This window comes from Acanthochromis polyacanthus, chromosome 14 (assembly GCF_021347895.1).
Source record: "Acanthochromis polyacanthus isolate Apoly-LR-REF ecotype Palm Island chromosome 14, KAUST_Apoly_ChrSc, whole genome shotgun sequence".
Lineage (NCBI taxonomy): Eukaryota > Metazoa > Chordata > Actinopteri > Pomacentridae > Acanthochromis > Acanthochromis polyacanthus.
This window is the reverse complement of record NC_067126.1, coordinates 37,677,139-37,691,464: the sequence shown is the minus strand read 5'-3', so window position 1 is coordinate 37,691,464 and position 14,326 is coordinate 37,677,139. Positions and strand designations below refer to the sequence as shown.

The window sequence follows — 14,326 nt, the reverse complement described above, 5'->3', positions numbered from 1 at the left end:
ACGCCGATTTCAATCCAGCCTTTCTGCTGAATATTTAACTTATTCTTTCCCATAATTACATCAAAAATGATCTTCAATTGGACATAAAGTGTCTAGAATGGTGTCACAAATTGCTTTGACTTCGAAGTCGGAGCTCACTTGAGTAATGCCACCTCACTTTAGAGCTGTCACGGTCACAGCTTGTTTAGCTGTTTCTCTGCTGCATTTGAGGCACATGATGCAAGAGGATGTCAGACTCTTCTGTTTACCTCTCTCTGGAGCACTGTGGAGGAGTGCGTGCGTATTTGTGCATGGTTTGTGTGTGCATGCTGTAGGTGTATGTGGGTGGCTGTTTGTGTTGAATGGGTATCCATATTCCTCTTTCATGGGCAGAGCTGCAATATTGAGAGAGAGTTTATGTGTATGCGTGTCTGTCTCCGAATCTAAGATAAATATCGCTCATTGCGAGTGCACTCAGAGGTCACGAGGTGTGTGTGTGTGTGTGTATGTGTGTGTGTGCGTGTGTGTGTGTGTGTGTGTGTGTGCATGTGAGTGTTAGCCAGATTGTAGAACAGAGCCGGGGCTCAGGAAGTCAGCTTTATAAGAAGTGCATTTGACACACAGACGGAGACACAGACGAACCAGACAGCGACCGACTCTTCTTTTCGCTTTGAGTGTTTCCTCTCAGAATAAACAGCTTCTTCATTTCCCACAGTTTCACAAGACCTAGAAGGGACGGAGGTGGTGATGGTGGAGGTGGGGATCTTTCACAATGACAAAGTCACAGAAAAAAAAAAGAAAAAGACAAAATTCACAAAAGAGTGATTGAAAACCGTGTATTTTAGAGGGTGGTGATGTGTTTTTTTGGTAACATTTGACACACTTAACAAGAGACACCAGAGACATACAGTACAGCGTGTGGTTAAAGTATTGTTAGTTGCATAACTTGTTTTGGTTTGTCATGTAGTTGGGTGAAATTAATGTGTTTTAGTGTGTGACAGTCCCATTATGTCACATGACGAGATGTTTAAGGCCACTGCTTGAGCATGTTTCATTTCGAACTGTGCATTTTCTGTGGTGGCAAACCACTGTCGTACGTGGTTTCTGCTCACAAACATGCTCCTGCAAATCATTTTTTTCACATGCGTGTATTTGTATATGTGTGCTTGGTGAAGGCAGTGGACTTGAGCTACATCCGGAGACCTCATCCCCCTCATCCTGACAGGATTACTGACACAGGATCCCCCTGCCCCTGGCAGAAATAGCAAGGACCCAAGGGCAATCCAACAGAATATGGGAATATGGGAACTTCCGTGGGCCTTGCTCGTGCTTGTGTTGTTTGTGTGTTTGTGTATGTGTGTGTGTGTTGTGTGTGTGGTCTGTGTATTTACATGGGTGTCAACTCTCTATAAATGGAGCTGGTTTCCTCTCAGGTGCTGAGCTCCCTGGCACAGGCAAGAACAACACGAGTTCACCGCTCTTTCTCTCACACACAATCGTGTTTCCATCGCTTCAGAGGACATCGCCTTGACTTCCATTCGTTTTCATGGAAACTTCCCCAAACAAAGTCTTCACGTGATTTATGTTTTGGGGACTTGTTTTTCGTCCCCAAAAGGGAGGTGTGTGTCCACAATGTGACAGCGTGAACAGATTTATGTCCCCCTCCGCCTGAGTAATACAATTACACACACACACACACACACATTATGCCTTACTTATCTGACTTTGTTTAGTTGCTCCTGCTGTTAGAGAGAGTCCAGGTTGAAATGTATACCGTATAAAAAGGAACATTTTTGCATTTCATATGTACAGGAACTGGGATAATGAAGTCATTGTGTAGGGATAAGAAAAAAGTTGGCACGCTGCGTTGTTCCACATCAGATATCGCATCAAACCCAATGAACTCGGGCTCCCTTAACCTTAGCGTTACACAATTGCACAAAATACTTCATTTGATTAGAAGATAAGTTATTAGAAACCTCACAGAAGACCGTAATAGTTCAGTGTGGCTCTTCTTCTTCAAACACACACTGGGATGAGGTTTTTCTCGGAGCCGGCTTTCACCACAATGGAGCTTGACATGTATTCTGACACAGGGATCGATAAAATCAATACTCATCCCTTTGCCATCTGCATTCAACCCGTGCACATGGTTTTGGTGTCCAGTCTTTGGAGCTGTCTGTTACACACAGTATCTGCTTTTGTTTTTTTCTTGTAAATAGGTTTTATTTATTTTTTCATGAGCATTTCGTCAATAATATTCTCTTCACAACAAGCCTCAAGAATGGTCGTACAAGGCATATTCATTAAGCGATGAGTCAGTATGAGAGAGAGAGTGTCAATGCCATATTTTGTTGCTGGACAGATTCAGTCCTCAGCTGCTCCCCTTTATGGTATAAAAGTAGTTTCCGCTCGTCATTTCACTGAATTTCATTTTTGAATTGACAAGACCTGATAAGTTCATCGAGGTTCGCTGTACGCCCCAGAGATGAAGTCATGCAACATATAAGTGCGTTCTGTCTATTTATAGCTGTGTTCCTAAAGAGAGCCGCGTTTTTCCTCTGTGGAACTGATACGTTCTCAGAGGAAATGGGCAGGGTGTTTTGAGGTGAAGCGTCAGTTGAGTGCACTTTTAAGGGATTTTTCACCCTAAAGGGAACTTCTTTTCTCCCCCCTCGCTCCTGTCTTTATTTTTTAAGGCTAGTGCATACAAGCTGCCTGTCCGATGCCATCGTGAATGTCGGCAGTTAGAGAAAGTCCACGCTTTTATGAGCAGAGAGGTAGCAGCACTCCGCTCTCTTGAGCTCCGTTCAAAAATGTCCCAGAAACATCCAAAAAGACTTTCGCTTGCTGTAGTTGCCAAGGAAAATACGGCTTATGAAATGGAAATTCTGAGACCATTCACAGAGTGCCAGGAATGATTAAATACAGAAAAAAAAAGAAGCAAGACTATGTCCATGACAGTACATCCAGGAGTGAACTCTGAGGGGAAAACACACATCCCCACCTTGCCCACACAGACACACAACAAAACAGCATCCACACTGTTTACCTGGTACGTGCCGCTTGGCTGTAGAAAGTGATTAAAGGGGAACTCCGCTAGTTTTATTTTTAAAGGTCAGTTAACTCATCACGGGGACTCACCCAGTGAAAGCAATTGTTCTGTGCCCTCTGTGGGAATTTTGCCACGGCTCACAGCATTTGCCTTGATCATATGTTTCGGTGTTTTAGACAAATTTCCGAGCTAAAGCCTGTTTCAAATTGCAAACATAGATTTATAAGTTGCAAACCTAACAGATAGGTAGGGGCCGGCAAAAAATGCATTGGTTGCATCATGGGAAACGTATGCTTTAGTGGATAGGGACTTCAAGTGAGGATACTTGGTACTTTGGTGCTTTGATTTTCAGTGTTCCTTTCGCCTCAAGTTCACCTTAGGTTTTGTGTTAACAGAGGAAGTAAGAACACACTGTGGCAGCTCAAGTCAGCCATATTTGGAGTTTCCACTTGCTCCTCTTATAGAGCACCTCCTCATTAAATCTTGTATGGAGAAAAACCCACTGCAGCGCCAACTAACAACTTGTCAAAGCTACATATGAGCTCTAAAATCCATAAAAGTTATCTTTAAAACCGCCTGATGGTACTTTTTGTTATAGCAGGCCTTGTGTGTTTTTTAATATATTTTAACAAACTCTGACTCTGCAGATGAACGCTGAGTGGGCTGAAGATTCAAACCTTTAAAACCTTGAACCAAATCGAGTGCCATTATTTGCCTGGGTGCAGTTACTCAGCTCTCAAAACCAGAATTAGGCCAACGAGATGAGGTCATGAGCAGACACAGCTTTAACATGAGGTTTAGATTGAAAAATCAGCTGTGATCCAGCTGGAGCTCTATTGTGTCTACACTGCTAGCAAACAAGATCAGCATAGGTTTTAATAAATATATAGGAAAGCTTTACTTTCCAAGGACATACTAAAGTGTCACTCAGCCAGCTGTCGTTGTCTAGCGAGCGCTTTCTTCATTACTTTTCTAATGAGAGTGTCGTGAATGTACTCGGCTTTCACTGCTCTTCAAAAAGTGACTCGAAAACAGAGGAAATGGAGTAGTGTGTTGGTGAGTCGCAGGCTGGTTATCAGGCCAATGTGTCACATTAGGGTGTCCAGGGGCACCGAAGAGGGAAGTGAGCTGCAGCAGAGAGGCCAGCGACAGACAAAACACAGGAAATGCTCATCTCAAATCACCTACTGCTCGGTCCTTTCTCATTTTTTTTGTCATGCATTTTGCACTTGTGGCACCATTTGTTTCTGATTTGCAACATTTTTAAATGTTTTCCTTGCTGCTTTCCTCTCTTGCTTTTTTTTTTTTCTTTCTGCGCTCTCTTTGGTTAGAGGACTGGGTGGGAGGGGGTCTGTTGGCATTCTTGCACCGTGTGCTTTGCGCTCGACCGGGCCTTGGCTCGGGTCCATATCCCCTCTCTACCCTCTCTCGCTTCTTTAACTCCCTCCTCCTCCCCCTCTAAACACCACCTCCCTCCCCCCTCCAACCCCTTGATTGCTTCCCCAACCGCTGCTCTTGCCAGCAACTCTTCAACAAGCCACCACCCCCACCACCCTAACCCTCACTCACTTCCATCGCTATCACCTTCCTTAATCCTTCCTCCTGTATCTCCCACAATGCACAGCGCCCTCTCCCTTCCCTTCGTTTCCTCTTACCCCTTTTTCCGTCCACAGCCCGTGGCAGCAGGTCCAGCCTCTGTGACACAGATGCACCCAGTTGCTCTGGGCGCTCGACATGGGAACAAAGTGCTGGCGGGGCCCGTCTGTTGCTTTGTGTTTCAGGGTGTTGCGATGTTTCCGTGTGCATATGTGTGCAAGTATGTCCACATACAGTAGGAGAGAGAAAGCAGGGGTACTGCACACTGTGCAGTACCCCTGCACCTCAGTGTGCAGTACCCCTGCACCTCATGCACCTCATGCATCCAGATACTAAATCTGGATGCATGAGGTTGTTTAAGTCTAACTTCATTTGAACAAAAAGTGCGCTTCGCTAACACCTAGAGACAGTATTAAACGGGATCTGTTTTCACACTCGCATGTGCTGAGAGAACATGAACTCACCACCCACTACACCAGCTCACACCTTTGTGCTTTTTGTTTTTTTAAATTTTTTGCCAATCAGACTGCTCGGTACATCTCAGTACTTAACAATGAACTTAAATGCAGTCCATCCACATTTGATTCATAATGCTGTCAGCGTACTCGGATCTTAAAAGTCATGTCATGGCACGGCCTTGTTAGAATTTTTACAAGCTTTTCTTTTGATTTTTTTCTGTTTTTAGTTGTTTTTGACATTTGTGAGTCAAATGTATGATGCCACCAGTCAACATTCGGTCTCAGAAGGTCAGAGATTTTCTACAGAGGTTTCTCACCTCTGTTCGATCCAGCTCAGTCCATCTGGCCTTTATCCCTCCTCTCCAGCTAGCCGCTGTTGCCTCCATCAGCCATCAGCCATCGATAGCTGTCAGCGAGCCGAGAGATGCCGGGCTTGAGGTCATGGATGTGGATATGTGGTGGGAGTTTCAGTTCATGCTTTGAAATGCATTAACAGACACACAAACAGGAAAACAAAGAGAGCAGAAAAGACTGAAATATGTACATTTGGAGCTCTTTTTTTGTTGCTGTTAGAGCTGGCCTCAGTCCTCACCTGCTCCCTTTACTGTCCTTTATGTTTTTGTTTTTTTTTTTCCGAGGGATTTTGGTGGGGGACGGGAGGGTCTGTGGGAGGGAGAAATGAGATGCCTCAACACTCCACTGCCCTCCTCTCTCCATCTCACTCCCCCACACACCTGGGATGGCCATTTCATTTCAGAGTGCAGCAAATGGAAAGGTGATCTTAATCTACCCTGTTTCCTTCTAACCCCCCTCCCTCTCTCTCCGTCTCCCACACACAGTGCCTCATACTGCTGATGGACAGCACACTGCTGGTTGCCTGCCGCCAGCACACCAAATTTAGTGATAGAGAGAGCTGGATGCACATCGGTTCATCATCTCGAGCAAATTCCCGTCATTTCAGGCTCAATCTTTGTTCTTATTTTTTAATCTTCTTGATTTGTCGTCTTCGTGTGCTAACCGGCGGAGGTGATCCCCCCCGGGAGCAAATGCGTTTGACAGTTGACCTCAGTCAAAGCATTTTCGACACGAACTCCTCGATGCACAGCGCTGCTCTGTTGGGCTCATTACTCAGCGTTAGGCCCCTCGCTGCTGGTAGCTCTTTGGTCATTACAGTCGCAAGCAGAAGTACGCACTAGCCATTGATTTCCTTTGAATAGCCTCCTGCAGGCCAGTTCATTAGGTAGGTGATCACAGACCTGCCGGACTAACCGGACTTCAGTAGAATGGGGGGGTGGGGGGGTGGGGATGGTGCTACTTTCAAGAAGTGTGAAAGATAGAATTGAAATGTGTCGTTCAGGAACAAAGGACAAATGAGCTTGGAGAGGGTAAACTTTTTCAGGCTCCTTTTGACAGTTCAGACTGGACGTGGAGAAATCTGTGTGTTTTTTTTTTCCTTGAATTTGCCAGAACGATGGTCATCCTGAAGGAAAACAAACCTCACTTTTGTGCCTCTCTCGGTGCACTCGTCTCTCTTCTTCTCCTCAACACATGGCTCGAGGCTGGACTGAGGCTGCAACTCCACCCGCCCAGCCGTTACTATGGCAACGCTATCTGGGCCTACCAAGACCTGAAGCCGAAGGACATCCTGGACAACAATACAATAGCAGCACAGCCAGGGTACCTGAGGGACTTAGACCTGAGAGGCGAGATCTGGGGGGTTGCAGATTGAGGGAGTAAATCCTCCCTTCTCTCTCTGCCTCCCTCACACACACAGTCAGGATTAGCTTTTTTTTTATTTTCCTTCTTTTTGCTTGAGAATCTGAGAGGTACAGGAACAATAATGTGGCATTAAATGAGTTTTGCTCTGACAATTTTTAAAGAAATGTTTGCTTTCTTGCTGAGTAAATAAACAAAACAAAGGCCGTTCCACATACAGTAGATGCTTGTCTTCTGATAATTAGACAGTCAGGCATCCAGCTACATGGAGATAATAAATGTCATTCATCACTGGCTCAGCTTTTTCTTCTCCTCAGAATAATAACGGTCACGATGGTCCCGGTGCTGCTGACTGCCACGATTGGGCCGCAAACCCTGGCGCCGGTGCCAACAGCAGAGAGTAATGGAGATGTTTAGAATCTATTTGCCTTGCTTGCATTCCTCCATGTACTGCTGCTAAAATAATAAGAGGGGAGGGTTACCTCAGGTCGGCCCCAGCTGAGGGATACGGAACATGCATTGTTGTCATTGGCTCCGTCCGACTATCCCTCTTAAAGCCACAGCACGGAGCTGAGGAGACGGGCACCGCTGCCCACTTCACAGTACGCCGTCCTCAGATCTAGAAGGAGGGAGGGATGAATATTAAAAAGTATCCAAAGTGTGGCTGTGTGTTCTCACAAGTGTAAAATATTCCAAGTGACATTTCTTTTTTTCCTTGTATTGGTGGTCACAGTGGAGACTCTGGTGTCTGTCTGGCTGTTCTGAAGCTGTTGAGTAACTGTATCAAAGCGCGTGTTTGTGTTCCATTGAAGTCTTAAGAGGATTTTATTCAGCGTTATGAAGTGTTATTAGCCCCACAGCAGCCCACCAGGCAATTGAAAATCTTTATTATGGAGAGGAGGGAGTCATGCTGTGCGCTCGCTGAGTTTACACAGTTTATGCGCATCTTTTGTCTGTCGGCTTCTGACTATTCTGAAACATGAATTCCTGTCTATTTCCGACGTGTTTACTTCTCAGTGGGTGCAAGCACAACATTGTAGATGTCCGTGTGTGAATAACTGAGTGTGGGACCTGCTTAGTCATGCTAAAACACCCGTCTTACACCTCCTCTGTGTTCCTTTACAGGCAGCCTAAGAAACAGGATGTTAATGCTTGACGGAATGCCTGCAGTCCGAGTCAAAGCTGAGCCCCTGGAATCGGAACAAGGGGTAAGAGAGCAGTTGTTTTCCAGACAATTCCCTTCTCTTTTTTTTTCTCCTCCTTTTCCTTTCCCTTCCTTCTTTCCTCCTCCCCGGCAATGGGCCGATAATCACTCCCAGGCCTGAGCAAGTGAGTGACTGAGAGAGTGAGTGTTGGGGGCTAAGAGGAGTGGTCGGAGAGCATGGTAGTTAGAAGAGAAGAACCAAGAAGAAGAAGAGGAGGAGGAGGAGGAGAGCCACAGCTGGAGCAGGAATGCACTGGGGTCTTTTGGGGAGGTGACTAGGGCCAGCGGAGTCCAATGCTGGCTGGGGGTGATTACGCAGATGTAGTCACTGCTCTGGGGAAGGAGGGTTGCATGGGAAACTCTAAATCTTATCTATCTCTGTCTGTTCCTGCTTCGTTACGTCCCTCCATTTCCCTTCATCCTCCCTTTTGCCAGGCTCTCGCACACAAACACAAACGATCTCCCTCTTGCACACAAATATCACAGATTCTCCTCTTCCTCTACTGTATCTCACGCGTGCCTCTGCTCTCTCGCAGATCTCGGCGTCACCTCTGTGCTGCTTCTATCACTCTGTACGAATTTGTCACACAGAGGAGCTCGTCACTATAGCGAGTGGCGGTTAAATTTCCACCGGCGACACTCGGAGTCTGATGAGTTTGTTTTACCCAAAAGGCCACGTTGCGTAATTAAAATTCATGTTGATTTTTCTAAGTTCAACGTCCAATAAATCTGCGTGTGCTGACCATGTTAGGTATAATAGATCTACCTCATGCGAGCTTTTCATGGCCCACATACTGTATCAGTGCTCTCTGGTCTGACGTACCTAGAAATAAAGTGGTCTTGTTATGGTGAAGCTGTTGCTAGGTTACAAGGGCTCTGTGTTCCTGCCACAGCTGTGTGTGCAGTGGGTGCAGGCCACTTAATATTTGCAATCATGATGAATTAGCGTTCACTTATTATCGATTTCCATTCATAACGTATCGATAATATCTTTGCCCCCTAATGCATCACCGAGAGCACTTTTTGTTGAGATGAACCCTGAGAGCATTACCCCGTGATGGATGAGAGAAATACCAGCCGCTGATAGCCTGCCGGGTTATCTCAAGTCTTGTAGAGAATTGTTTGGCCGTGGAGGTTGCTCTGCGTTGATAAGAATCGGTCTCCTCGCGTCTAAGGGGGCTGATGGTGAAGGCAGCAGGTGGTTGCTTTCTGGGCGTCCTGCTCTCAGCTGTGGCTCCAGGCTTCGGGAGCTGTGATCCTGCACCGCTACCTAATACCTGGGGTTTGAAATGGTTCTCAGCGTAGTGATGTCAGTCACAGACAGGATGTGAGCGCTGCAGCCCACACAGCTTTGAAGTGCACCGAGATCCAATCTCGCCCTAACAGACCGAGCTTCCCTTTCAGACGGCAGACAGACAGACAGACAGACAGACAGACAGACAGACAGTTTAGGCTGCTGCAGAAATGTGGTCTTCATTTTGGGTGGCGTGGGGCCAAGGGCTTGCTGGAAATGGTCCGCCTCGTTAGACAATTCGCCTGCAAGGGGTTGGAAAATCTGCCCCGCTAACCAGTATCCCCTAATAAAGACAATGGCACGAGGACAGAGGCAGGCAGCGGCTCTTTCTATGTGTGTCAGTGTGTGTAGGTTTGAGCACATATCTGAGTGTTTGTATATGTCAGAATGAGAGTGGGGGTGGCTTAAGTTTTCCATCTCTGCTGGGTGAGATGTGTTTGAGAACCTGACCCCAAAATGCAGCTCGGCTTCTGTTTTGCATTGTTGTGTAACTCGATTCATATCTGTAGATTTGACCTTTCCACACAAGTGTCCCCCCCCCCCCCCCCCCCCCCCCCGGCCTTTCTTTTTATTTGCACAGAAGCCAAAGAGAATGTAAATGACTAATTTTGATGGTTGTGGTGTAGCTATGAAATTGACTCAACCCCTCTGAAATAAAGAGATAGCAGATTGTTTTTTTTACTGAAATGAGAATGCACAAATCAAAACAGCGAGTCGTCTTTAAATTTATTTACTGAGGTGCTTTGCTGCTGCACGTGTCACGTCTCCATACGGTTAAGTTCGTGTTAACTTACATGTAGCTTCAGTTTGACTATTCTTGATTTTTTTTCTCCCCCATGGTGTTATATCAGAAAACGTTTCCTCACATTACTTCAGACTTTTTGGTTCATAATTAACTGTCACTGCTTGCTTGGTCAGTGAAACAACCTTAACCTAGTTTACAGCGTGGGTCAGAGAGGCCGGCCGTACAGGAAGAGGACATGTTAAATGTGAACAGATTGTTACACCAGTAATATTTATTTTGTCCCAATTTTAAGAGAACATTTAAATGTGGTGCAACTCTATTTGTACAACCTGGACAAAGTAAACGAATGCTGTTTGTTTTGGGTTTTTGCTGTTAACCTGATGCTTTTGCTTAATCAAATTGAAATTGCGTTTTTTTTTCGTGGTTTAATCACTAAGATAAAACCATGTTACTAGAGTGTATAATTGTAGAATTGGTTTTATTGCGGTCAAATTCTCCGCCGTTCTGCAAAAGTGAATCACTCCTTAGTTGCACATAATAATTCTAGTATTTACTGGGTAAAGACAAACAAAAATAGTTTACATTTTATAGCTGTATTTTATGTTTGAAAAAGAAGCTAATATTAATAGTTATTTTTATTATTAGAGTTTGAAAAATAATCTAATAATAATTTAATAATAATAGTTTATTTATATAGCATATATTAATAAAATATTTATAATAGTTTTCATTAGTTTATTTTTCAAGCTTAAAAACAGATAAATGTAAACTATTTTAATAATAATAATAATAACAATTATTATTATTATGATTATTAGTGTTATTATTACTCTTATGTGTGTTTATTATTATTTCTAATTTTTCGTTTTGCTTTTAGTTATTGTTTATGGTTGTGAACAGTTTAGCTTATCTGCAATAAATAATAAAAATATTGCACTTAAATTCAAAATTCAGTTTCAAACAGTTGCGTCATTTGATCCAGCCAATCGGAGTTCAGGACTGGGGCAGCACATCTGTTTTGTTAATCAGAGAATATTATAGTACTTCAGTGACACTTGTGGTCGACACATGATGTATTTTCATGTCTCTGACCATCAGGGAGAACTATTAATGCAGCGTACACACTTACTGAGAATGAGAGCATTTCCAAAGCAGTGAGATTAGCCTCAGTGGATCTAATGGCTTCAAAGCCTTCAGGCTGTATAGCTCCAGGCAGACTGTGACACTCACTTCCTATACAGAACATGGAAACACAGAGATCATGTGCTAAAGCGGTTGGACGGTAGCCCGAGGCTGTGTTGGGAGAGAATGCATCAGGAGTTGATGCAAGAGAAGCAGGGAGGACATTAAGCTTCACAAACTTGCATATTTACAATTACTGGATGCAGTATTTCTTTTGAAATGTTCTACTTAAATTGATTACTCTAAATTGCCTGTAGGTGTGAGTGTGAGCGTGATTGTTTGTCTCTATATGTAGCCCTGGGATCAGCTTTGATACACTCCTGCCCCCCGCGACCCTAATGAGGATAAATATAGATGACGGATGGATGTTTCTCTTAGTAGATGTTTGATTCAGCCAACAGATGACAGAACTGTTAGCTCTATAACATGAAGATAATCTCAGTGTTAATTATATAGATTCTGCTAACAAGGAGATTCAAAGGAAATACATCCATCCTCTATACACCGCTTTATCCTCACTAGGGTCGTGGGGGGTGCTGGAGTCTATCCCAGCTGACTCGGGTGAAGGCAGGGGACACAGGGCTACATATACAGACACACAATCACACTCACATTCACACCTACGGACAATTTAGAGTAACCAATTAACCTCAGCATATTTTTGGACTGTGAGAGGAAGCCGGAGTACCCGGAGAAAACCCACGCATGCACAGGGAGAACATGCAAACTCCATGCAGAAAGATCCCAGGCCTACCCCGGGATTTGAACCGGGGATCTTCTTGCTGCAAGGCGAAAGTGCTAACCCAGGAAATACATCGATATGCATTATTAAATTGCATTAAATTCGGTTTCACTCTCACATGATCATTAACTTAATGATTAAAAGTCACCCTTAGGTGTGATAAAACCTTTCATTCACATTTTTTTGGCCTTACATGTGTTTAATGGAGAAGATTTGATTTGAATCCTTTCAGGTGTCTATGCAGATTTTGTGCGTGCATGGAAATGACCCGATGCACGTTTTTGTACTTCTATAAAATCTTCAAGTTCGGTTCTTGCTGGTGATACCAAAATACTGGTGAGCTTCGCCTGACCGCGTCCTCCGTAGACCCTTGTAAATCATTGAATCTGCTCTGCTTCTCATGCTGCACCTCCTGTGTGGACTGTATGAGCGGATAAGTAACTCCAAAACACAAAAAGCTGCAGCATTGCGTTGGTTCAGGCAGAGCAGCAAAGTAGAGCTTACATCAGCTGATTGGCATCAGCTGCTGCATTCATGCTTTGCCATCAGTGGCTCATTCATTAGCTGCTTGGCTGCCAAATGACAAATAAAATCCAATCATACAGATGTAGGAGGCGACCTTTATAACCTGACACTTCTCGCTGTTACTCTGCTGACACCCCTTATGCCATTTTCCATTCCCAGCGCTCCCAGCTCCTCCTATTCAAGCTTGTCCTATTATTGACTTTATTAGATCTAATAACCGTGTACATATGTCTTTATTAAGGGGGATTAGTTGTCCCAGCAGATTCCCTATTGTAGCTCGGGTTCTTTGAGAGCAACCTCAAAAGGCTTTTTCTGGTCAATATAACTTTATAACTATTGGATTTAAAGGGACAGTACGTAAACTGTACTGTGCAAACAAAAGAAAATATGAGTTTTGATGAGAAAGATGTGATTGATTCGAGGGATTGTCAGTGATTTTCTCCACAGTGACCTGGTTTGAGCTTTTTCGAGTTACTGTACTGCACTTTAAAGTTGTGTATTGGATTAAAAAACCTTATTTAAACCACTTAAAATGTTTTCCCCCTAAAAAACAGCTACACAAAGTGCTATAAGACCCCTACTGCAAATGCATGGTGGGTGGCAGATACAAACCAGATCGTAATGTGCTGTGAATCCTGACATGACACCATCGACCCTGACCTGAACCCCACCAAGATCCAGGGGTCATCAGAGGGCGTATTTCACGGGCCTGGGTTTGTTTTCCAGCCGAGGAGGAGTTGCACAGTGAGAGGCTTCTTTTCTTTTTTTTTTTTTGAGTCGTGGGGTCGTAACATTTCCTGTAGGCTGAAAACGAGTATACAAGTCTGGAGTAAAAATAGTAGGCTACTACATAAAAGAACACACACATACATGCGAGTCAGAAAAATTGGTAATTCACCACAGATCGAGTCTCGGTCAGCATTACATAAGGGGGAAGAAATGTGAGGCTCAAAAACAAAAAGTGAGGATGAAAATCCACAGTTTGAGTTGCTTTCAATTCTGCCTCAGCTGCTGTTTGAGTTAAAGGTTTTAACTTTAATGAGCCTTCCCTCTTTGATAAGTAAAACTCCTGGATGTGCTTAGTCCTCGATGGCCCCTAACAGTGACTCAGCCTCTGAAAAACTCCACTGTGACTGTAGCACCCCTCCCACAGTGAGTCCAGATCGGCTACGTCGCATGCAAGTCGGCCAATTCGACATCAGAACAGAGATCATTCTATCAAACATGGGCCAAAGTTTGGGAGAAACAAATAGTAGCAGCGCCCCTTTCTCCACCGTGTGTGTCCTCTATTATCTTTTCCGAGTAAACAGGTTCCTGAAACTTGTGCGGACAGATGGAGCGGTTGTGTTACAGTCTGCTTGGTGTTAAGTGAAAGATGTGTTGAGGGATACGCCGAGCCACCAGCGTTGGCCTTAGGAGGCCCATCGCTGAGAGACAGAGAGAGACGGTCAGGAAATTGAGCCCATATGATGTTTTTCCACCGTCACAAAGGAGATTTAGGAGAGATACGAGGGGAGCCAAGAGAGCTGCGATCGTGTGGGAGTCATGGAAAACAGCAGGAAAAGAAAAGAGAGAGGGAGAGAGAGAGAGAGAGAGAGTGTGCAACCCACGCCAAAAAAAAAGAGAGTGAAAGGAGGCGAGTGTGTGAGACACTATCTTTACTCCTGCGTTTCATCTGCGTATGACATCATGCTAGCTGAGAAGAACTTCATAGGTGGAGCTGAATGCTTGAATGAACACGAAGATATTAGCTGGTCTTTCTGTATAAAAGTCACTGTGTTTACCTCTGTGGCAGGGGTGTCAAACATGCGACTCGCGGGCCAAAATCTG

The 14,326-nt window shown here is 44.5% G+C and overlaps 1 protein-coding gene across 1 annotated transcript in view; it reads left to right on the top strand.

The window, feature by feature from the left end:
- Nucleotides 1-14,326, top strand: part of klf12b (Kruppel-like factor 12b) — a 42,747-nt gene that overhangs the window by 7,083 nt on the left and 21,338 nt on the right. The window contains 1 exon segment of the mRNA XM_022195227.2: nucleotides 7,930-8,012. Coding sequence (XP_022050919.2) covers nucleotides 7,947-8,012 — 66 coding nt within the window. The 5' untranslated portion in view covers nucleotides 7,930-7,946.